Source organism: Drosophila novamexicana, unplaced genomic scaffold (genome assembly GCF_003285875.2).
Source record: "Drosophila novamexicana strain 15010-1031.04,08,12 unplaced genomic scaffold, DnovRS2.1 tig00000932-arrow-arrow-pilon, whole genome shotgun sequence".
In the NCBI taxonomy this organism is placed as follows: Eukaryota; Metazoa; Arthropoda; class Insecta; order Diptera; family Drosophilidae; genus Drosophila; species Drosophila novamexicana.
In genome coordinates this window covers 1,037,637-1,061,803 of record NW_020824832.1, presented here as the reverse complement: position 1 = coordinate 1,061,803, position 24,167 = coordinate 1,037,637, and the positions used below count along the sequence as shown (strand labels likewise).

At 38.7% G+C, this 24,167-nt stretch overlaps 3 protein-coding genes and 1 long non-coding RNA gene across 6 annotated transcripts; 3 read left to right on the top strand and 1 right to left on the bottom strand.

The window, feature by feature from the left end:
* Positions 1 to 2,883: 2,883 nt before the first annotated feature.
* LOC115765179 (tyrosine aminotransferase) lies at positions 2,884 to 6,554 on the top strand. The gene is made up of 4 exons (XM_030708601.1): positions 2,884 to 3,391; positions 5,013 to 5,527; positions 5,606 to 5,899; positions 5,961 to 6,554. The coding sequence occupies exons 1-4, from the start codon at positions 3,121 to 3,123 to the stop codon at positions 6,291 to 6,293; spliced, it is 1,413 nt and encodes a 470-aa protein (XP_030564461.1). The 5' UTR covers positions 2,884 to 3,120; the 3' UTR covers positions 6,294 to 6,554.
* Positions 6,555 to 7,525: 971 nt separating this feature from the next.
* Positions 7,526 to 8,288, bottom strand: LOC115765178 (plasminogen receptor (KT)). The gene is made up of 3 exons (XM_030708600.1): positions 8,130 to 8,288; positions 7,829 to 8,069; positions 7,526 to 7,751 (listed from the first exon to the last, which is right to left on the bottom strand). Exons 1-3 carry the CDS (start codon positions 8,217 to 8,219, stop codon positions 7,618 to 7,620), a joined length of 465 nt encoding a protein of 154 aa, XP_030564460.1. The 5' UTR covers positions 8,220 to 8,288; the 3' UTR covers positions 7,526 to 7,617.
* Positions 8,289 to 8,400: 112 nt separating this feature from the next.
* Positions 8,401 to 17,669, top strand: LOC115765148 (sodium leak channel non-selective protein). Of its 3 annotated transcripts, none has more exons than XM_030708551.1 (15): positions 8,997 to 9,932; positions 9,991 to 10,103; positions 10,167 to 10,277; positions 10,337 to 10,480; positions 10,540 to 12,072; positions 12,131 to 12,256; positions 12,320 to 12,685; positions 12,748 to 13,498; positions 13,556 to 13,855; positions 13,910 to 14,104; positions 15,309 to 15,495; positions 15,834 to 16,088; positions 16,145 to 16,418; positions 16,479 to 16,641; positions 16,708 to 17,669. In XM_030708551.1, the coding sequence occupies exons 1-15, from the start codon at positions 8,997 to 8,999 to the stop codon at positions 17,473 to 17,475; spliced, it is 6,222 nt and encodes a 2,073-aa protein (XP_030564411.1). In that variant the 3' UTR covers positions 17,476 to 17,669. The 3 variants fall into 3 exon arrangements, with proteins under 3 accessions (XP_030564413.1, XP_030564411.1, XP_030564412.1); XM_030708552.1 differs by having other exon boundaries at positions 12,347 to 12,685; positions 16,708 to 17,475; XM_030708553.1 differs by lacking the exon at positions 16,708 to 17,669 and having other exon boundaries at positions 8,401 to 9,932; positions 16,502 to 16,585.
* A 3,534-nt stretch (positions 17,670 to 21,203) lies between these two features.
* On the top strand, positions 21,204 to 23,712 carry LOC115765185. The gene is made up of 4 exons (XR_004018101.1): positions 21,204 to 21,434; positions 23,067 to 23,256; positions 23,431 to 23,481; positions 23,555 to 23,712. It is a non-coding gene; the product is annotated as an uncharacterized LOC115765185 (long non-coding RNA).
* The last annotated feature ends 455 nt before the right edge of the window (positions 23,713 to 24,167 follow it).

Sequence of the window (24,167 nt, the reverse complement as noted above, 5' to 3'; positions counted from 1 at the left end):
CTAGAGCCTTTTATTTGTTAAACTCTGAACCTATTAAAATGGGTATAATTTACTTGTGCAAAGGTATGTAAACGGGCAATAGAAAGCATTTCCGATCCCAGAAAATATTTATATACTTGATACAACAATAGCCGAGTCGATCTAGACATGTTCGTATGTATGAATGCAAGGATATCAGAATCTATAACAGCTGAAGACTTCAAATTTCGAACGTAGGTCCTCCTAGCGCCCGCGCAGTAAGAGTTTGTTTTCGATAATTGAAACCTTGCCGTTTCCAAGCAATCGGTAAGAAACGATTTTGAAATCCTGATTTTGAGCAAATCAAATTTTAAGAGGGTAGAGTCACCAAATTTGACATAGATTTTTGAATAGTAAATACATATATCAAGTATATTTATTTTTATTGCAATCGACACCCCCCACCACCTCATAGCTATAAATCAAATAACTAAGCCAATATGAACTACCCACCAATTTAAGCCACAATTTCATTGCAATTTAGTTTTTGAGAATACACAAATATTCTATAGCACAACATGATCTACTGCTGAAAATTTGTTAAAGTTTTTAAATTTATTTTTATTGGTGTTGGTATTGCAATTGGTGTTGGTAGAAGAGGGTTCAGGGTATCGCCTAGTCGGGAACTCCCGAGTAGAGTCTCTTGTTTATATTTATGTAGTTTAATTAATGTTAAAGCAAAAGAGCTCGTAACGCCTGGAGAAGAGGTTTCAGGATATCCCCTAGTCGGGAACACCTGACTATAGTCTCTTGTTTACTCTGCAGGTTACCGTTTGATTAAATTTTCAACAAACTCTTAGTATACATAATGTCTGCAAACATTTTGGCGTGGAATAAACCAGCTTTCTAGTCGTTTCCACCCCGATATTTTGCCACTCTTCATTCTTCTAAGATTCATTTCGAAATGGTCCGTTTCCTTCCACAAATTTTTAATTTGGGTTAGATCTGGAGATTGCGACAGATACCGCAAGACATGTACCGTGTTATATACTATCCAAAATGTAAAATGTGGCAAGTTTAGGTTTAGGTCGGCGCTTTTGAGGTTATCTTTGAATATATTTAAATAAACTATTATGTTTATTATCTATTTATGAATACAAGTTCGCCCACGCCTGCAAGTATCTCAGAACATATAAGAGCTAGAGACTTGAAATTTTAGATGTGGGTGCTCCTAGTGCCCGCGCAGATCGAGATTGTTTCCGATAATCGATAACTTACTCCGTTTTCAAGCAATCGATATCGATATCCTGTTTTTTGGGCAATTTTGGTAAATAAAAAGAGCTAGAGTCATCAAACCTGACATATAGTTTCTAAAATAGAATATATATATGCATTTGATGTTGGAAGAGGAGGGTCCAGGGTATCCCCTAGTCGGCAGCTCCCGACTAGAACCTTTTACTTGTTTGCTTTAGATTTTATTGATTTGATTTATTGCTTAGGACAAAATGCAAATATGTACAAAATTGTATGAGTTACAATAACGGTATACAGCAACACTGTTCTTGCCAATGGCGTTGACAGATGGGTAACAACAAGAAATTGATTTAATTTTTTAAAAACCAAATATGTAAATACTTTTGAGACAGGAAATTCTGCCATTTTTTTTATTTCCACTAATTATGTTACCAAAAGTGTATGTGTTTTATGTTACCAAAAGTGTACGCAAAGTGAGGGAAAAGTAGAAAATTCTGCTGTGCCAATACTTATGTGTGCATCTGTATATGTATAGACAGTTATATATGTATGTATGTGCAAACAGATGCTTGTAGATTTTCTTTTTTCTTGCTTCGATAATGATTAAATAATGTTAATTGAGATGGACCGGCTGGCTAATTCAATAAATACATTTTTGGTAACTATTCGACTGTTTTATACTCTTCTGTACAGTAACTGTATATGTAGGCAAACAGGTGCAATTACTTTTGCGGTTTATGGAACGTCAAATATTGAACCTGTTCCAAAAATTCCATTAAGCAGGAGGCTAGCTAAGGTGCATGGTAATTGATTGAATGGTTTTCAGTATTTAATGTTTTGCTTACCGCCAAATAAAGTAGAAAACGTCAAAAGTGATTACTGCGCCTATGTAAAGAAACTGACATATGCAAATATTTTTATATACGATGGTACCGAAGTTAAAGACAGTAGCAGGACCTGGGATTCTGAAAATAGTTACACTTGTTTGCTTATTTGTCTTTGCGCATCAACCAAATACGATTATACACATGCGTCGTCTGTGAATTTAATTTTCCACTGGTACCTGGTGCCATATCGCCTAGCAGAGTACATGTACATATATGCATTGATGCGAATATCAGTAGTGTTATTTGCAGAAGCGCAGTTTGCATAATCAAATAGTGATAACAGTTTTCTCAGTTGAACGTCGATAGCTAGAGCATTCTTTAACCTGTGGTGAAATTATTCTGAATACCGAATTCCGAGGCCAAGGTCTTTTTACTGCAAGATATTATAATGAAACTGCCGCAGGTTATCAAAGGCATTAAAGGTAACTTAGGCACTTTTAAATTAAGCATTGTTGTTTTTTAAACTAAAAATCTGGTTCCAGTTCTAATCAGGCTTTATGAATCTACATATTGTTTATATGCATAAGTATGTAAGTGTGTAGATATATTTACTTATTTATTTTTTATCTCCACTGGCAGTATTCAAATCCGAGAACGCCCGAGTTTTATCCGAAGTTTCAGTAGTTGTTGTGCTTAGGTTCGGCCCTCCCGAAGCGCGTGTTGTGCGGAATATATGTATGCCTTACGAAATGGTATTTATATCGTATATACATATATTAAAGCGGTCAAGCGGCGCGGCCTGAGACAATAAAAGCACGAACAGATCTGCCGAGTGAATCAGTTTTGTTTTAACCCAGAATTCGCAGCGACCTTATACATTAATAAGCACACCAAAGCCATCACACTAAATCCTAACATTTCCGGCTAATGCTTGTCTGGAATGAAAATCAGGATACGAACTACCTTTATTTGAATATTAAATTGCGGGAAGCGTTAAACGACCTGGCAACTGCGTCATTGGATTTTACTTTAACTTTTATTTTTTTGTGTGTGTACATTTTTTTACTTCTGCCTGGTGATAATGCCTGGCAGTGCTGCCAACAAAGGCTATAAGTTTCAGAGCAGCACCGCGGTGGCTACTCCAAACGGCGGTGTGGAAGACGAGGCGCTCACACAGGAGGTGGAATCCCAGAAAATTCATGAGAATGCTGTTGGACCTGCTAAGCAAAGAACGGGCTGGGAAATTAAAGCATCTGCATTGTCCCTTAATACACATAATCGCATTCGTAATATAGTCGAATCTATGCAGATTAAGCCGAATCCCAATAAGGCTATGATACCGCTGTCCATAGGTGAGTATTGAAAAAGTTACTTATTTATTGAATGTGTTTACGTTATACAACTGCAAGCTGATGAGTTTATGTTAATATGAATATGTAAAAATATTTGAAATTTTTATTTTATTTTATAAAATTCGCTTCGTATACTATACGTCAATTGAAATGTAAATACATATATACCTTTGTTTGTATGGACATTTCAGTTGCCACATTTGCTAGATGTCGGTAAAGCCACGCTCGCCTAGCTGGCTGGTTTCTTTTGGTATTTTCAGACTATTCTCCAAGCTCTCCTGACGCAAGTTTTTCGAGCTCATTTTAATTAGTAGTATTTCCCTGTTTTTATGCTGAGTGTTAAAATATTAAAACTTGTTTGTTTAAACACGCTACCATATTTATACCCTGAACCCATTGAAAACGTCTTTAAAGGGTATAATGTTTTTAGGTAAACGTATGTAACAAGCAGACTGAAGCATCTGCGAACCCATAAAGTATTATATATCTTCAGCATCAATAGCCAAGTCGATCCAGCCATGTCGATCTATTCATCCGTATGTATAAACGCGTCGATCTGAGAACCTATAAGAGCTAGACTCTTGAAATTTAAACGTAGGTCCTTCCGATGCACAGTACGACTTTGTTTGGATAATCCATAACTTAACCCGTTTCCAATTGATACAAATCGATATCGAAATGCTGTTTTTTGTGCAAACCTCTTAGGTTTTAAAAGCTAGTCATAAAATTTGAATTGTAGCTTTTGGAATAGTATGTACCGATCAAGTATCTTTCATTTCATACCTATAGCCAATGATATGGCTGAGTATGCGAGGAAGGCAAGTATTTCGGTTGGTTGAAAGTAGTTGCGATTTCGCCTCCGCAAGCGGGCAAGGGGGAACCTAATTTTTTTTTAATTTATGATAAGGCAAAGGTACTGTGAGTTACACGTGGTGTTGGTAGAAGAAGGTTCAGGGTATCCCCTAGTTGAGTACTCCCGAATAGAGCAACCTTGTTTTTTCTTTCCTTTTTATCCATTTTTGCAATATTTAAATGCATATGTATGTGAATTTATACTATAAAACTTTTCCAGTGCCTATAAGAATATGTTTGTGTATTCATTATATAAAAGACATATTTACACTTCCATACGCATTTAAGAAAAACATGAAGCTATTAATTATAGGAATTTTTAGGAAAAAATCAGATTCAAATGCATTTTTAAGATACCTACATATTGCGTGTTTCTTATTAATTTATTTCATATTGCTAGGTGGGGGGAACGTTAGAAGTGTGTATGTGTAAAGTGACAATACAAGGTGTAGACGGTTGTTACATATTATTATTTTTTCTATCATCGAGCGCGCGCGTTTTTGATGCATTTGCATAAAATGTAGTTTCACCTGTTTTGAGAATCAAGAAGCAAGATCAATAATCGAATTTGTTTAGAGTCAATAATGGAGGGCTATCACAGTCGGCTAACGTTCCAACTTGTCCCATATGGGATTCAAGAATAGGAGGAGACATGCAAAAACGATTATAAGGTGATTTAGAAAATTCTAAAGTTATGCTCGTACTTAGTTAACAATTGTTTCTTGTTTCGTTCTTCGAAAAATTGTTATTAACTTAGGCCCCATTACAGGCGATCCCACAACATTTGGTAATCTGAAAGCCGCCGATGAAACTATGAAGGCCGTGCTACGGTCGTTGGAGAGTGGAAAGTTTAACGGCTATGCCCATACTCAAGGCCATGAAACCTCGCGGCAGGCCGTGGCCAAGTATAGTGCACATCAACGCCCTGAGGGGGTGATCGATCCAAGTGATGTATTGCTCTGCAGCGGCTGTTCCTCAGCACTAGAGTATTGCATATTGGCGCTAGCCGATCGTGGTCAAAACGTACTGGTGCCGCGGCCCGGCTTTTGTTTATACCATACACTTGCTGAAGGCTTGGACATTGAGGTGCGCTATTATGACTTGCTGCCAGAACAAAAATGGCGTGCTGATCTCGTCCAACTGGAGAGTCTTATCGATAAAAATACAGCCGCGTTGCTAATAAACAATCCAAGCAATCCTTGTGGTAGTGTCTATGACGAAGCACATCTGCAGCAACTGGTGGCCATTTGCGAGCGCCATTATATACCTATAATTGCCGATGAGGTTCGTGAGAATTAATCCGTGCCCTGTTCTGTTGAATTGAATCTGGCATGATATTGATGCGTATTTTTTTTTTTTTAGATCTATGAGCACTTTGTGTTTCCAGGTTCGCGCCACGTGGCGGTTAGCAGTGTGACGCGCGAAGTGCCAGTGTTGTCCTGTGGTGGGCTTACCAAGCGTTTTCTTGTGCCCGGCTGGCGTATGGGGTGGATTATTGTGCACGATCATCATCAGCGTCTAGGAACAGCAGTGACGGGTCTCAAGAACATGTGTGGACGCATCCTTGGCTCGAATACGATCATTCAGGGCGCACTGCCTGACATACTAACCAAGACTCCGCAGTGCTACTTTGATAGAGTGATCGAGACGCTCTACGTGAGTGCAAAAAAAGTTTGACATGAAAAATGTCGCTAATTTTTAGTACAAATCCCCGTAGTCCAATGCTCAACTCGCTTACAAAATGCTAAAACAGGTGCGTGGACTTAACCCTGTTATGCCCAACGGAGCCATGTACATGATGATTGGCCTTTCTAAAGAGCATTTTTCGGCTTTTAAAGACGACACACACTTTGTGCAGGAGTTGGTTAACGAACAGAGTGTATTCTGTCTACCCGGTAGTTGTTTTGCTTATCCGGGGTATTTACGCATTGTTTTAACAGTACCAAGTGCTATGCTCGAGGAAGCCTGCGTCCGCATCGCCGAGTTTTGTTATACGCACTATAAGAAAGATACCCGGGCACTGATAGAGGACAGATTACTAGAGGATTGAAGTATGCATTACTAAGTGGAATGTGCAACAGGCAACATGTATATTTATTAAATATTCTAGGTTAAAGTTGCTTGCATGGTATACATGCATATATATAATTATAATATAATATAATAATTGTATCTTAAATATTGTGTAAAATCGTAATGCACTGACGTATGGACATACAGAAGCATGAGATTAAGAATCAGTTGTAAGAAAAGCTACACAAACATACATATTTATGTATGTATGTAAATACATATGGATTTGAATTTGGAATATAAAGTAAACTTTTCTTTCAGGTAATATGCAAACATATGTGCACATACATATGTACTTACATACATCTACTGCTAGAGTTTTAATATGGAAGTAATGTTTGTAATATAATCTAGCACATTCATTGTACATGAACGTACATTTTTATACGCTGAACTAAGCCCATTGAAAATGGGTAAAAAGTGTATAATGGTATTGCGTAAATGCATGTAACAGACAGAAGGAAGCATCTTCGACCCCATTATATTATTCTTAATAGCCAAGCCAATCTCCGTCTGTCTTTTTGTACGTATGAACGCGTCGATTTTAGAGCCTATAGAAGATATAAAAAATTTGAACGTGGGTCCTAGTGCCCGTGAAGTACGAGTTTGTTTTTAATAACCGATAGCTTGCCCCGTTTTCAAGCAATCTATGGGTCAAGGTTCTAAGAGCTAGGGTCACGAAATTTGGCATGTAGCTTCTAGAATAGTATATGCTGATCAAATATGTTCAATTTTAAAGCTATCACTCTATTCTCCACCCTATGGCTAGCAATAAAATAAATATATAAATTGAAACTACCCACCAACTAAAATCACAATGCTGTTGTCTTTTCTTTTCTTTCGCACAATAAGATCTACTGCTGAAAATGTCATATTTCATATCATCAAGATCGATAACGAAACAAACAACTTGGTAAAGAAAATGTGTGGTTATATTGTCAAGCCACGTGGATGCAAGCGCAAAGCGTAAGCATATCTGTATGCATGTGCACGTGCACACATGCACACACAGTAGCCCTTATATGTCTGTATTTACGTACACGTGTAGTACAAACATAAGTACAATTGCACATAAACAGGTTACCTAGCATTAGTACAGTCCAGATAATTGTACACTATGTATGTATGTAAGTATGTATGTATGTATGTATGTATGTTTGTATGTACATCTATACTAATCGTATATATATACGAGCGATAAAAAAATATTTAACGATGTACCCATGTATGCATATGCATGTTATTGAATAATAACATTATTTTACAAAAACATGCGACAATGCATTTGGATAATGATCCATCTACATATGATGGGGGTGCATTTTCTTTTCCATTTGAATTTCAACGCGAGCCTCATCAATGCCAGCGACCGTTGGTAGTCCCCCTGGCCAATGCAATAACTCCGGTTCATGCTCCATAATTATATTCGCTTCGGCTGTAAATATAAATAAACAAATGGAAATCCTAAAAATTGCGTGGACATAAACTATCTTATAATGGCAGCGAATTTACCCTGTATTCGATGCAGCTTGCTGCCATAGGCCCAGTCCGTGTAGTATCCCATAACAAAGGTAAGTGGTAATAGCGGCGCCAGTGCTGAAGCACGCTTGACTCGTTGGTAGTAGCTAGCGCAGCCATAAAAAGCGCTTAGATAGAAGCCGCTCAGCCAGTAAAAGAGTTCCCGATGCTGAGCAATGGCCAACGCCTGTTCCCGTTGCTTGATTTGGTAGTGCATCTGAATCCAACGTTCCATCTGCATTCAGTTTGTTAAGTTATCACCCCTTGAGCAATACAGGCTAGATAAGGAACTTGCCTTCAACTCCTGGCACTTGCGATACGCCGGATCATCATGCTCCGGATAACCCAGTGTTGGGGATTTATTATGCAAGGCCGTTGCGCCCATGTTATGCTTAGGATATCTGAAAACTTACGTTCCCTAATTTTGAGTTGCTGGTGTCAGTCTGATATTGTTGTCATCGACCCGTTGCTGTAGATATCAATGCGCAGGCGCTGGCCAGAGCACATAATTTGTATCTGGTAGGATGGGTACTGTCTGTCAGTTGGTTCACTAAGATACTGCTGTTTCAAGTTCGCGTTCGTATACATCTTTGAATTACCCGTTTACTGTTTAGTGCAAAAAGCATTTTCAACTTTAAAAATGTATTCGCTTAGTTGTTAAAATTTTAGTTAAAGTTATTGTTGAGCATTCAAGTGTATATGTGCAATTTCTAAAGATTAAATAATTTGGGTATTTTTGCGCCTCTAAGGGTAGTTTTTATGAAATGAGCGTAAACTCTACCAAAAACTAAAAGTATGTAAGATGCGTTATGAAATATGCTTACGTGCAATTCATGTATAAGAAACATATTTTATATAAATTTTCACGTGGATAAGTACGTTAATAAATGTATATATACTTTTGCGGGTTCCTGTGTAGATAAGCATATATGTATATAAGTATATGGACATCTCTCTGTTGTTATCGAGGGTTGAAAATGTTTCAAGGAATCTAAAAGTTGCTTGAAATTTTCAGTTATTTGAACGTATATATTGACAAAGATTCCTGAATAATTGTTGGCTAACATTATAGACAGACAAACAAGTTGGGAGTCTTTCTTCCTTCTATTTTAACCTGCGACCTTAAAAAACAACCCGGGAGGGAGCAAGATGCGCTGCTTGAATGATTGACCGCTTACAGATTCGTCGCTTGGGTGCAGCTGCTAGAAGAAAACGCGCGGGAGGCGGAAGCAGCTTTCACACCTGCAGCGGCATTACAACGCCAGCGACAGCTAGCACCAGCTCCTCCAGCGGAAACAGTTTAACACCTCAGCAACATCTACTCTCACAACCTCATCAACACCAGCACTCGCTCATAGGGAGCTCCCAGCAGCAAATCAGTCAGATAAGCCTTAACCCATCGTCGGGTAGCAGCCCCTGCAACGGATTGGGCACACGTCAAGATGCATCCAGCGTGCTCAATAGTCCGACAACTATTGTGAACTCGGGCAGCTGCAACAGCACTGCCTACGGGATGCAACAGCAGGTTGGAGGCTTGTCAACAGCGGCAGTGACAAGTCCGCCGACGGTTATAGGCAGCCACACCGCAAGCAATGCCCTTAACAACGGAGCGGGAGGAGCAGCTTGCCCAGTGGGAGGTGTTAGTGGAGGCCTCAATCTGCTGGGCAGCATTGGCGGTCTGGGAGGTGGAGCCGCCGTCGCTGGTATGGGCATTTGCGGTGGTATAAGCAGCACCGTGGGCAGTGCTGCTATTACAGGAGTGCCGCCAATCGGATTGGGGATTGCCACAGGAATTGGAAATAAGATTATGCTGGGTCGAAAGCAAAGTCTCAAGGGAGGTGAACCTTTTTTAGCTGACTACGGCCCGGAGGAATCGTTAAACGAGAGCGCAGATATTGAGTGGGTGAACAAGCTGTGGGTGCGACGATTGATGCGATTGTGCGCCTTAGTCTCACTGGCGTCTGTCTCCTTAAATACGCCGAAGACCTTCGAGCGTCATCCCTCATTGCAGTATATCACTTTTGTCTCAGACACAGCTGTGACAGTGCTCTTCACGGCCGAAATGATTGCTAAAATGCACATTCGTGGAGTTCTAAATGTGAGTCACGGCCCAAATCGAGTTAGCGGATTGTTCATGCTTTCTTTGCATTTACCAGGGCGAGGTGCCTTACCTTAAGGATCATTGGTGTCAGTTTGATGCCTCCATGGTAAGCTTTCTCTGGGTCTCCATCATACTTCAGATATTCGAAGTGCTTGAAATCGTACCTAAGTAAGTAGTCAGCGAAATACCTTACTGAATTAATTCCTGAATTTCTAACCATTTTTCTTACAGATTCTCCTACTTATCCATTATGAGGGCTCCGCGTCCGCTTATTATGATACGCTTTCTTCGTGTTTTTCTTAAATTTAGTATGCCCAAGAGCCGCATCAATCAAATCTTCAAGTAGGTAGTTAATTCTAGGACCCGAACAAATGTTTTATACCGTGCCTTTCTATTTATAGACGCTCAAGTCAGCAGATTTATAATGTGACGCTCTTCTTTTTGTTCTTCATGTCGTTGTATGGACTTCTCGGTGTGCAGTTCTTTGGAGAGCTGAAAAATCATTGTGTTATGAATAACACCGGCTATGATCAGTTGGGCAGGCCGTAAGCATGCAGTATATAACAACAATAGGATTCTTCTAAAACATCTTGTATCTTATCAGTGTACTCACAATTAACTCATTGGCGATACCAGACACATTTTGCTCAATGGATCCTGACTCAGGCTATCAATGCTCGCCGGGCATGCGTTGCATGAAAATGGATTTTTTAAGTAGCTACGTTATAGGCTTCAACGGCTTCGAGGACATTGCGACAAGTATTTTTACAGTATATCAAGCCGCTTCGCAAGAAGGATGGGTTTTTATTATGTATCGCGCAATAGACTCGCTCCCGGCATGGCGTGCGGCATTCTACTTCAGCACTATGATATTTTTTTTAGCTTGGCTGGTTAAGAACGTGTTTATAGCTGTCATAACGGAAACTTTCAACGAGATACGCGTCCAGTTTCAACAGATGTGGGGAGCCAGAGGCCACATACAAAAGACGGCTGCTTCTCAAATACTTAGCGGAAACGATTCGGGCTGGCGATTGGTCACAATCGATGACAATAAGCATGGCGGATTAGCGCCTGAGACTTGCCATGCAATCTTGCGCTCTCCATATTTTCGAATGCTGGTTATGTCGGTTATACTGGCCAATGGTATTGTGACGGCCACGATGGCATTTAAGCATGACGGTAGGCCACGTCATGTATTTTATGAGAGATATTACTACATAGAGGTGGTCTTTACGTGTCTCCTCGATCTCGAAACAATGTTTAAAATCTACTGCCTGGGTTGGCGTGGCTATTACAAGCATTCTATACACAAGTTTGAGCTGTTGCTTGCAGCGGGTACTTCATTACACATAGTTCCCATCTTCTATCTGTCTGGATTGACTTATTTTCAAGTGCTTAGGGTAGTGCGACTCATAAAAGCCTCTCCCATGCTAGAGGGCTTTGTGTACAAAATTTTTGGACCCGGAAAAAAGTTGGGCTCGCTTATAATCTTCACCATGTGCTTACTAATCATTAGCTCGAGCATTTCAATGCAACTATTTTGCTTTTTATGCGACTTCACCAAGTTTGAGTCGTTCCCGGAGGCGTTTATGAGTATGTTTCAGATTCTAACGCAGGAAGCGTGGGTGGAGGTAATGGATGAAACAATGATACGCACTAGTAAAACGCTGACACCGCTAGTAGCCGTTTATTTTATATTATATCATCTATTTGTTACGCTCATCGTGCTCAGTCTTTTCGTGGCGGTAATATTGGACAATTTGGAGTTAGACGAGGACATTAAGAAACTAAAGCAGCTAAAGTTTCGCGAACAAAGTGCGGAAATAAAGGAGACCCTTCCCTTTCGATTACGAATTTTCGAAAAGTTTCCAGACTCACCACAAATGACCATTCTTCATCGCATTCCAAATGATTTTATACTGCCCAAGGTGCGTGAGAGTTTCATGAAGCATTTTGTAATTGAATTGGAAACGGAGGACCCATCGCTTGTGGAGAACTGTAAACGGCCGATGTCTGAGTGCTGGGAGTCCAATGTTGTTTTTCGTAAGCAAAAACCAGTGCGCATTATGAACAAAACCGCAAAGGTGCGAGCCGCAGGAAGCAGCCTCCGAAAATTGGCCATCACTCATATAATAAAGTATATACCAAGAATATATGGCAGATAGTATGAAATAACAATCATTTGTTTACCGCAGTGACAGTAACAATCAGCGTCTTATGTTGGGTGACTCGGCCATGTTGCCAGTGGTGGGCACTAAGGGCGGCCTAAAATCACAGGGTACCATTACACATTCCAAGCCATGGCGGGTTGACCAAAAAAAGTAAGTAAAATTTGCCCGCAGGTGGCATGATTCGTTTGATGTGTATTCGCTACCAATTTACAGATTTGGATCCCGTTCCATACGTCGCAGCGTGCGCTCTGGATCTATTAAGCTAAAGCAGACATATGAGCATCTTATGGAGAATGGTGACATTGCTGCTGCACCCCGCGCCAATTCCGGCCGGGCTAGGCCTCACGACCTAGATATCAAGCTGTTGCAAGCGAAGCGTCAGCAAGCAGAAATGCGACGCAATCAGCGCGAGGAAGATTTACGTGAGAATCATCCGTTCTTTGACACGCCGCTGTTTCTTGTGCCTCGAGAGAGTAGTTTTCGTAAGATTTGCCAAAAAATTGTTCATGCACGCTATGATGCGAGGCTCAAGGATCCATTAACTGGAAAGGAGCGCAAGGTGCAATACAAGAGCTTGCAGTAAGTAAAGGACTAATGTGGTCTAGTGATATTACAAATTTATATTATCTGCATACCATTAGTAACTTCCTTGGTCTTGTCACTTATCTTGACTGGGTTATGATTTTTGCTACCACTCTTTCGTGCATCTCAATGATGTTCGAGACCCCCAGTTATCGTTTAATGGATCATCCCACGCTGCAGATCGCTGAATATGGTTTTGTTATTTTCATGAGTCTGGAGCTTGCTCTGAAAATTCTTGCTGATGGTTTGTTCTTTACACCTAAAGCTTACATCAAGGATGTGGCTGCAGCGCTTGACGTCTTTATATACGTAGTTTCAACTTCATTTCTTTGCTGGATGCCACACAACATACCCACCAATTCTGCGGCCCAACTGCTGATGATTCTGCGATGTGTGCGTCCGCTGAGAATCTTTACGCTGGTACCGCACATGCGAAAAGTGGTCTATGAGCTATGTCGCGGCTTTAAAGAAATCTTATTGGTTTCAACGTTGTTGATTCTTCTCATGTTCATCTTTGCTAGTTACGGAGTACAGCTTTATGGTGGTCGTTTGGCACGCTGTAACGATCCCACAATAACTCGTCGTGAGGATTGCGTTGGTGTATTTATGCGACGCGTATTTGTCACTAAAATGAAGCTGACACCGGGTCCAGACGAGTCCTATCCAGCCATGTTGGTGCCGCGAGTCTGGGCCAATCCCCGTCGCTTTAACTTTGACAATATTGGAGATGCCATGCTTACACTCTTCGAGGTGCTATCGTTTAAGGGTTGGTTAGATGTGCGCGATGTTCTCATTAAAGCCGTTGGACCGGTAATGCCAATTAAAACATATAGTTTTTAAATGCTAAAATCACACATACAATTTCAGATTCATGCTATTTACATCCATATCTATATATTTTTGGGCTGCATGATCGGCTTGACTCTTTTTGTTGGTGTAGTCATCGCAAACTATTCAGAGAATAAAGGCACAGCATTGCTCACCGTTGACCAGCGCCGATGGTGTGACCTAAAAAAGCGTCTTAAAATCGCTCAACCTCTTCATTTACCTCCACGTCCGGATGGACGAAAGATTCGCGCCTTTACTTATGACATTACTCAGCACATTATATTCAAACGGGTCATTGCTGTGGTAGTGCTCATTAACAGCATGTTGCTGTCTATAACGGTAAGTGCAAATTTGTAGAGGTTTGAATTGAGATTTATTGTTCTGAATTTTCAGTGGATCAAGGGCGAAGTCCATACGGAGCGTCTGGTCATTGTTAGTGCTGTCCTGACCTTTGTTTTTGTCGTTGAAGTGGTTATGAAAAACATTGCATTTACACCTCGTGGCTATTGGCAATCCAGGCGTAATCGATATGACTTGCTAGTAACCGTTGCTGGTGTGATCTGGATTATATTACAAACAATTCTCAGGGTATGAATACAGACACTTGCAACTTCTTATCATGCAACCTCTTCATTGCTAGTCACGTTAAATATTATTCCATAACTTTTATGTATAGATTAAACTGGGTATAACAGTTACATTAGTTTTATGCAAATATATGTATCAGACAAAGGAGGAATCACCCCACAAAGTATGTACGTTCTTGATAAAAAACGCGACAGTTAGTCAAGAATACATTTCCCATAGTGTGGAGCCTAGGGAACAGGAAGCATACAAGTATATGTACACACGTTAGTTTTCTTTTTGGGTTGACAACGACTTATCCCAAAATTGTAATATATATATATATATATATATATATATATATATATATATATATAAATTTTTTAGTATATATATTGAATATAGTGTGTACTAAGGCTTTTTAAATTTAAATACAAGTTTGGGATAAATCATAGTCGGCACAAGACATGTAACAAAACTATATATCCGGCAGTCAAAGCTACTCCAGTCAATAACAACACATACAAATTTGATTTGTTGTATGTACCTACATATACAAGTTCACGCACGGTAGATGAAAGCACATTATATTTTTAGAATTTTCGCTCGCTAAGTAGTGTGTCTCCGACCTATTATACTAGATCAGCATCAATAGCCGAGTCGATCTAGCCATGTCCGTCCGTTCATATGTCCGATTACAGAACCTATTAGACCTGCAGAAATTTTGAACACAGAGCATCCTAGTTTCCGAGCAGTATGAGTTTCTTTCCGATTAGTGATAATTCGCCTCGTTTCTAAGCGTTCGATTAAAAGCGATTTCGAAATCAATTTTATTTGATCAAAGCTCTTAGGCTTTAAGAATAAGAGTCACAAAACTTGACATGTTTGACATCTCGTACATGTGGATCAAGTATATATTTGCTAAGGCTTGACGAATCTAGGGTGTAGCGAGATACTTTTTGTTTTGGTAAAAAAAAGATACAGGGTATTTTCTTTCAATTGTTCTCAATTTTGTGAAAATCATGCTGTGTAGTTGCATTTATTGGCTTTGCTTTACTCATCTTAGTAATTTTATTATCTGGGTGCAGTCACTAAGCATACAATACATAGAGTGGAAAAAACGACATAGCGGAGAACAGTTTAATTCCCACATAAGCGCCCCAGCAGTATTTTCTCCCATTTTGTTAATTGTTCTCTTTTGATTAATTATAGTTGTTTTTATTTTTAGAACGATTTATCGTACTTCTTCGGGTTTATGGTAGTTATTCTACGGTTTTTTACTATCACTGGAAAGCACACCACACTAAAGATGCTGATGTTAACAGTCGGTGTGTCCGTGTGCAAGTCTTTTTTCATCATCTTTGGAATGTTTCTTTTGGTATTCTTTTATGCCTTGGCCGGCACCATTCTATTTGGTAAGTCAGGCACCTGTAAGACAAGAAGAGTCTATTAGTATCCTTACTACCCATTAAAAATGGCTAAATATTTTATTTTTGTGCAAATTTATGTAAGATGCAAAAGGGACAATATCCGAACCCGAATAGCTCAAATGACCTAGGCTGTGTTTATGTCTGTCTGGCTATCTGTTCTACCCTAATCATTATCTGTATGTGTGTGTTAATATTTTAATGCGATATTTGTGTGTGTTTTCGGGGATGCATTTAAATAAGTTTGAATGTTTGTTACGGCAGCTTGTCGCTTGTTAAGGAGCATCAAGACTATAACACTTTTGCTTACTAACTTTTTGCTCTAGGTACCGTCAAGTATGGGGAAGGTATTGGGCGACGGGCGAACTTTGGATCACCAGTGACGGGTGTGGCCATGCTGTTTCGTATTGTGACTGGTGAGGATTGGAATAAAATCATGCATGATTGTATGGTGCAGCCTCCATACTGCACCCTAGGTGAAAATTACTGGGAAACGGATTGCGGAAACTTTACAGCAAGTTTGATCTATTTTTGCACATTTTACGTAATAATTACGTACATTGTGCTTAATCTACTAGTGGGTAGGTAACAAATGAATTGCTACAGAATATAATCTCTTATGATATTTCTCGCGCAGCTATTATCATGGAGAATTTTTCTCTGTTCTACTCAAATGAGGAGGATGCTTTACTGTCCTATGCAGACATACGCAATTTTCAGAACACTTGGAATATTGTGGACATACATCAACGCGGAGTTATACCTGTTCGAAGGGTAAAATTTATTTTGCGGCTTTTGAAAGGCCGGTTGGAGTGTGATCCTCAAAAAGACCGGTTGCTATTTAAGTACATGTGCTATGAACTAGACAAGCTGCACAACGGCGAAGATGTAACCTTTCACGATGTAATTAAGTAAGTCAAACTGATTAAGCTCTTCATAAAATCGATTAATATTTTAAAAACATGTATTAGCATGCTATCGTATCGCTCTGTAGACATACGTAAAGCGCTGCAGCTGGAGGAACTGCTGGCGCGTGAGGAGTTCGAATACCTGGTGGAAGAGGAAGTAGCCAAGATGACAATACGTACCTGGCTTGAAGGTTGTCTAAAGAAGATACGGGCACAAAATGCTAGCGTAGGCTTTAATTCATGCTTTATATGTCTTGTCAAATGGTTATATCTTTTTTGCTTACCCTTACAGAAACAACAAAACTCACTGATTGCAGGATTACGTGCCACTAATGAGCAGTTGGTGATGCGTGCCAATGTGCAGGAAGACAAAACGTCCGGTGGAATATTAGAAAAATCAGCCATAAGCACAATAAGCGGTGCAGTTGCCGGTACTTGCCCGCCCACAAGTGATGCCTTCTCACCAACTTTAAGCTCGACGGAAAATGATGAAAAGGATGTCAGTAGTAGCGCAGTTGTGCTGCCCCACACTGATTCACACGTTTCTAGTGTTCGTCATGTCATGACAGTTGGCAAGCGTGCATATGCACTTAATCGCAGCGACTCGACTGGTAGTTCGGCAGGAAGAAAATTTTTAGCACCCACGTCGAGCGATCCACAGCAGCGCTCAACACTGAGTGACAAGGAGCGACTACACATTAGCAGCCAACAGCGTAAAAAAAATTCGATGACCACACTACCGCATGTTGTCCAGCTGGGAAAACAGCGTGAGACAAACAAGTCATCCAGTTTTTTTTCGCAGCTAAACAGCGAGATTGGACAGTTTTACTATCCGACCATTAACGCGACTGCTGTTGCTGTTGCTGCACTGCATTCCTTTGCGGATCATCATCAGCATCTTCACGGACCGCTGAGTAGTCCCTCGGCCATTATAAGTCAGTTAATTGGAGGCAGCGGAAAACTGCTACCATTCAACAATCAGGCAAACGCTGTATATGAGGTGCATGACTGGTGGCAAGAGCAGGTGCTGTGCTCGCAGACCAGCGACGATGAGGTATAAAAGGGGAAGGCACAAGGAGTTACGACAAGCGCTGAGCATTTTCTCATTACCAAGCATCTATAAATTCAAAACTAGTAGCCTAGAAAATTTTATATTTGCTTTCTAATGAATGAAAACTAGCATATTGTTCTGAGAGTCTGACATACGCACAATATACTATATATGCATGTACATACATATGTATTGGTTTTTTTTTGTTACCTTTGCACTTCTTTTAGTAGCTATCCAGTTAGTAATAATACTTAAAAGTTATACATATGTATATTACTAATTAAAATTGTTCTAGTCAAAATTATTTGACTGGAAAAGTATCGAGTGCTAATAATCATACACTCATTTACCGGCAATTTGTAAGTTGGCTTGGTCAGACTGCTGCCGATTCAACTACATAGGTAACAGCGCTAACCATACAACATATAGATGGCACAGCTAAAAGAGAAGCTTGAAGCCATTCATTTTTTAGACTTCTGGTCAAAAGTCGACTTCGTTTTTATTCGGGTCCGAGACTTGCTCAGAGGGCAAGAGATTAAAAAATCCATCCCACTACACGAAACTACTTTACCTCACTCGGAGTGCTCTCAATTCATTCTCATTATGTCTAGGGACCACACACTTGCAAAACACCACAGTGCGCATGAAACCCCATTTTGTTTTGCCAGCAGGCCACGGCACTCACATGAAGGGGGTAATTATTCGTTTTGGGGCATTACCCCGTTTTTATTGCTCTAGAAAAGTCAACTCGAAATAAGTCGGGTGTGGTGTCTATTCTACTTAGTTTTTTCTCAAGATTCCATTTTCGGCGGCGAAACTCAACGTAACAGTGTATTTTATTAATTAAAAGTTGCCGATAACCCATTAGCAGCACGATTGGCAATTGTAGTGCAGCAACGATACTACTTAACGATGAATTTCCGATAGTTTTAAACTATCGTCAACGCTTCGAGATGAGCGAATAGAGCTGCCAACTATCGATAACGAATCATTATAAAAATCGAATTTGGCGCAGGCTATTGTATATTTAAAATTTATGAAACTAAAATACAAAAAATACTGCATTGCATATTGCATTTGCAATATTTTGTTTTCAATAATCAAATACAAATGTAGTTGCAAATTTAACTTGAATTTTTTGTAATTAATGTAAGCCATTAAGTGTAGATTTATTTTCAAAAATAATAATATAGTTTATAACGTAGCTAAACGTTTCAAAATAAAAAGACTATTTCAAGAGCGTGCATTTTTTTAGTTTAATATGTTGAATATCTGGATTAACATTGAGGAACAAAAAATGGCCTTACGCTATATTTAAAGCGAAACAATAATTGGAGTACGTGAATTCTTTCAAAGGGACAGCAGCTGCAGCTTTACTCTGGCATCTTTCTAATGGTCAGTTTTTGTTTATAAATAATTGTTGACATTATTTGAGCTAGGCTGCAGAAGGCATTCTGCTCTAATGATTTTTGCTGCTGTTAGCATTAGTTGAATTCGTTTTCAGAAGGCATGTTATTATTATGATTATTCAATTGTAAACAGTGGGTTATACCACTAAACAAAGGACATATACATGTTGTTATACTTTGCATTATGAATAACAGTGGTTCAAAATTGTAGTGTAGTGTAGTGTCACTATATACAAATTGATATGTTAATAATACTAATGTCTTACATTGTTAATGGAATCTATTAAATGTATATTCTATCATTTGGATTTAACAAGACCAGGTTTTTGATTTAAATATTAAATAATCAATTTTCTCCCATTCCCATAGAAAATAAGCTAACTCAAATTAACCTGACGTCTTTTATGTTTTATATAGATTTTTTCAAATAAGTTTTTATGATCCGATTTGTCGTTCACATTCCTTTTATCGGCTTTCCGGCTAGACAGAAATTAACCAGGAGTGAAAAATAATTTATATTTAAGCTTGGACTAAAGAAATTCGGTTACTTTTCGAGTACTCTTTCGGACAACCTGAAAACATCCATACGGTGGTCAGCTGTTAAGGTCCACCCTAACGGAGCCCTCCCCACCATGAGTTGGCCATAAATGCACTTGCCAAACACCCTTATCTCACCCACCATAACTCCTTACTCCAACATTTCACTATTACTCATACAAAGACATTTAATAAATTAACACCTAACATATTTTACAATTTTCATACTAATTTTTCTTTGTAGGGCAGACGCGAAAACGGCTTGACGACACTAACACCTAGGACGAACAAATTAATTTATGTTTATCATAAATGAAAATTATGTTTAATAAATTATTGCCTTTTGTCGTCGTCTTTGCGTGGCCTCTACTTGTAAATAATACCGCTCTCCAATAATTAATAATAAATAATAAGAATAATTATGATAATAATAATTTAATTAATATAACATTACGTTCATTTAATATTAATTATTGGACTGCTATTTTTATACCCCGGACCCATTCAAAATGGGTAAAAACAGTATATTGTTTTTGTGCAAAATGTAAATGTATGTAACAGGCAGAAGGACACATCTCCGACTCCATAAAGTATATATTTTCCATCTGTCCGTCCGACCATCCGTCCGTATGTATGAACGCAAGGATATTTGAACCTCTAAGAGCTAGAGACTTGAAAGTTTAGCTGTAGGTCCTCCTAGTGCCCGCGCAGATTGAGTTTGTTTCCGATATTCTATAACTTGTTGCGTTTCCAAGTAATCGATAAAAATCGATGTTAAAATCCTGTTTTTTGAGCAAATTGGGTAAATAATAATAGCTAGAATCACCAAACTTGACATGTAGGTTCTAGAATAGTATATATATATATCAAGTATCTTTCGTTATATACCGATCGCCACCTCCCCGCTACCACCAAATAACTATAAATAAAGTTAATAATCCAACTTATATTTCCCAAAATGTAAGCCACAATTTTAATGCAATTGATGTTTTGAGAATACACAAATATTCATTGGCACAATAAGATGTACTGTAGAAAATTGCATCAAGATCGGTTAAGAAACAAAATCGTTATTAAAAAAAACGTGCTTTGACTTCCCTCGTATCATCGTCAGCAAGCGCAAATTCCATGAATTTCTGTATACATATACACACGCACATTCATGCGCGTCTGCTTTTAATTCTATCAACAGCATTGCAATTGCGATTGTATTGCTTTCTGTGCAGCTATTTTAATTCGTTTTTTATCTCAACAAGACTTATTAGTGTGGCTGTTGAGTAGAGGCATAGCATTGCTGCCCGTAACAAAGTTTTGAATCAATTATAAAATTTCGTTCAACCGTTTCCAGACATTATTCAGTGTAGTTTCCAGTGCTGCGTGCACTTAGATCCAGGGCAACTTCAACAACTATTTATTATTTTGTTGCATGAGGAGGTCTATCGATATTTCGGTGCTGGTGCCCTAAACACTTTACAGCTCACAACATTTTTCCGGGGTGGCAACGCCTAGCTCAGAATCCACCGCCTTGAGCAAAAAAAAAGCTGAGAGTATAGACGGTTGCCCGCCTGATTCGCTCGTAGGGTAATGAGCAGATCGGATGCACTTGCTAATGCCATTTTCCTACAACTAGGCTGCTTACCTAAAAATGTAGCTGTGCATATGGGTAGCAACGGCGACCACATTCGAATGTGGTTCAAAATGTACAGCAAGGAGTTCGATTTTGTGAACGGCGGCATGCCATGAAAATTGAAGTCTTCCTTTTTTCAAGCCGGCCACATCGGTCTTACTCTAGTAAAATTAAAGATTAAACTTAATAACAAAGCAAAATTAATTAAGTGCAAACATTTTTCGTGAATTACAGTACACAAATGGCACCTAAGACTCTCAACCACACACACTCACATCTGTGAAAAAACACGTCATGTAAAGTTAAAATGACGAATAGAAAACTATGAGAATAACCTCAGCAATTTGAAGAACGCACAGCGCCGCAGTTGAAAAATTTAATTTTTTTTGTTTTCGGTAATTATAAAAAAATATGTACTTACGCCAAGCTTCACTTAAGACAAATATTATTGCACCTCTATATATAAACTGTTTGTCCTGACTTACTGACTTATTGACTGACTGATTGGTGATCAACGCCCTGTAGTTACCTTATGTGACGAAGGTCCATTAAGACGGGGTTTCGGGAAATTTCACCCGCAAGTATGGAAAAAACGCGAAAGACGTTTGTATGAAACTGTTCTGTTCTTCATTTGAGGGGTGTTTCACACTTTTCCAAAAATGTGTTCCTCCTTGGTGAAAATGGGGGTTAAAGATTTGGTGGATGACCCTCAAATTCATTTTCAAGGATCTATATGGAAAATCACTTGAGACGTGTTTCACATTTTTCGCAAAGTCTAAACTCCTTCAATAGAAATGCGATTGAACGAGTTTTTGGGCGAAGTTTTAAGTGGTGTCCGATTTGCTTTAAACTTATTTTCAGAGCTGTACATAAGAACTTAATGAATACGTGTTTCAGCGTTTTGGGAAATTCTACCCGCATTTTGTTTATTTACCGTCCGATCAGTTTTAAAATCATTACCCGCTAGTTCAATATAAAAGTTTAAAATTTGGTACTTGCACGAACAATACACACATGCATACATACCTTGAAACACGCTTTCTGTCGCCCCTTACCACCCCCAGAGAGCTCTTTAGGTAAGGGAAAGTTGGTTTAAGCTGCACGGAATTTGTGTAGGTACTTGTTCCTAAATTGGTGCAACGATTGCCTCATAATTTCCTCTTTTCCCCTTATGTATTCTGTAAAAAGATGCAATTTTAGAAATTAATGACAATTGTCAATAATTATAGGAATATGCCAATGATTATACGCACCTGTTTAAGTTGAAAGAAATGTCCGCTTGCATGAAGTTATGAAGAGTGGAGTTATTCTTTAACAAAATTGAAATTATATATATATTATATTATATATTGTCTATAAATAAAAGTTTTGTGAGTGTGGGAGTAAACGCGAGGCAAGATTTAAGAATGTTAGGGAGCTCACTCTCACACATATGAATAAGAAAAAATGATTAAATGCATACAAACCAAACAAATTTGCAAGTGTCTGTACGTGTGATAACCAGGGTAAATGTATACCTAATATCCTTATTCCACTATGTTTAAGAAATGTCACATTTTCAAATTTCACATATTGGTGTTCCACCGGCTGTCGGTAACATGTGAGTGGCAAAAGTACCGCTTCTTTAAATAAACAGTTGTTTGGCTTGCTTTGATTTACCTAAGCGCCGCAAAGTTTTCCTTCCAGAAGTCAAATGATACGACCTCCATTTCATATACTCTTTTCGAGATTTGGACATCTTTTAATGTTAAAAACTGTGGCATTAGTACAATTTTGAAATTATTATTTAAAGTAAGTGCTTACCTTCGTTGCTATATCAGCAACGTAATGATACTTTCACATTCTTCATAACATCGATAGAAAATTCGATGGATCATCGCAAAAAAAACGAACTGTTTTCTTATGGGAAAACGAACAGGCCGCATTTTAAACATTTTTCAAAATTGTGACATAATTACATGATGATCATCAATCAGCTCATCTACGAAAACCGATAGTTTTCTTACTTGCAATTTGATTTTTTACAGATGTCACGCAGGATATCACAAGCTCTGCTAGATTGTGTACGACAGTCACGCAATGTGTAACAGCGACCCTAGACGCCGGCAAGCATATTGATGAGATATGTTTGAGATATGTTTTTGCGGTAACATTTAGACAGACGCGTCTGACCCTGCAAAAGGAATTCCACATTGGCCTCAAGCCAAACAAGTTCAAGTAAGTTATGCATACGTTTTTTGGATTGATTCAAAATCTATGTATAAATAATGCTATTTTGCTTGATTTCTTAAACAAATATTTAAGTAAATATAAATATCTTGATTATATTGACTGATGTAAATCTCTCTATTAATGGCTCTTTTAATTCGGTATTAATATATGAGCCCTTAGACAACAGGACTTTGCGTTTGTGACTCACTGCTGCATTCCTTGACATTATTGGTAACTGAAGATTACACTCCATGTTAAGTGCGCCGCATATATTCTTATACAAACAAATTATTGTTATTCACAGCATACATACCAAGGAACTCTGCTGATGTGTGCCTTAATGTGTTGCCCTATTCGGACCATTTGAAATTCCACAATATGATACATACAACAAATGTTGTATGATAAACAAGGGAAAAAGCTGCACAAAAATTCCCATAAAGTTGGTTGACTTAGACATGTAAACGCAAAACCCCAATTAAATGATATGTCTGCTTATTTTTCAAAAGGAGCATTGAAAATTAATTCCAATTAATAAAAAACAAGTAAGAGGTACTAGTCGGGAGCTCCCAACTAGGGGATACCCTGAACCCTCTTCTTCCAACATCAAATGCAAAAACTGCCCAAAAAACAGCATATCGATATCGGTTCTTATCGATTGCTTGGAAACGAAGTAAGTTATCGATTATCGGAAACAAACTCGATCTGCGCAGGCACTAAGAGGACCTACATCTAAAATGTCAGGTCTCTAGCTCTTATAGGTTATTGGTTCTGATCAAGAATTTATACACTTTATGGGGTTGGAGATGCTTACTTCTGCCTGTTATATACATTTGGATTTTGGACAAATACAATATACCCTTATACCCATTTTTAATGGGTTCAGGGTATAAATACATAAATTTACGGATGTGTGA

Excerpts from the sequence above, each read along its gene's own strand:
- LOC115765178 (XM_030708600.1), bottom strand. The coding sequence starts at position 8,219 with ATGGGCGCAACGGCCTTGCATAATAAATCCCCAACACTGGGTTATCCG. Across the intron at positions 8,070-8,129 it reads GCAAGTGCCAGGAGTTGAAG|ATGGAACGTTGGATTCAGAT; the intron begins GCAAGTTCCTTA and ends AACTGAATGCAG. Across the intron at positions 7,752-7,828 it reads CAAGCTGCATCGAATACAGG|CCGAAGCGAATATAATTATG; the intron begins GTAAATTCGCTG and ends TTATATTTACAG.
- LOC115765148 (XM_030708551.1), top strand. The coding sequence starts at position 8,997 with ATGATTGACCGCTTACAGATTCGTCGCTTGGGTGCAGCTGCTAGAAGA. Across the intron at positions 12,073-12,130 it reads GCCATCACTCATATAATAAA|TGACAGTAACAATCAGCGTC; the intron begins GTATATACCAAG and ends TGTTTACCGCAG. Across the intron at positions 16,419-16,478 it reads ACCTTTCACGATGTAATTAA|CATGCTATCGTATCGCTCTG; the intron begins GTAAGTCAAACT and ends AACATGTATTAG.
- LOC115765179 (XM_030708601.1), top strand. The coding sequence starts at position 3,121 with ATGCCTGGCAGTGCTGCCAACAAAGGCTATAAGTTTCAGAGCAGCACC. Across the intron at positions 3,392-5,012 it reads TATGATACCGCTGTCCATAG|GCGATCCCACAACATTTGGT; the intron begins GTGAGTATTGAA and ends GCCCCATTACAG. Across the intron at positions 5,528-5,605 it reads TACCTATAATTGCCGATGAG|ATCTATGAGCACTTTGTGTT; the intron begins GTTCGTGAGAAT and ends TTTTTTTTTTAG.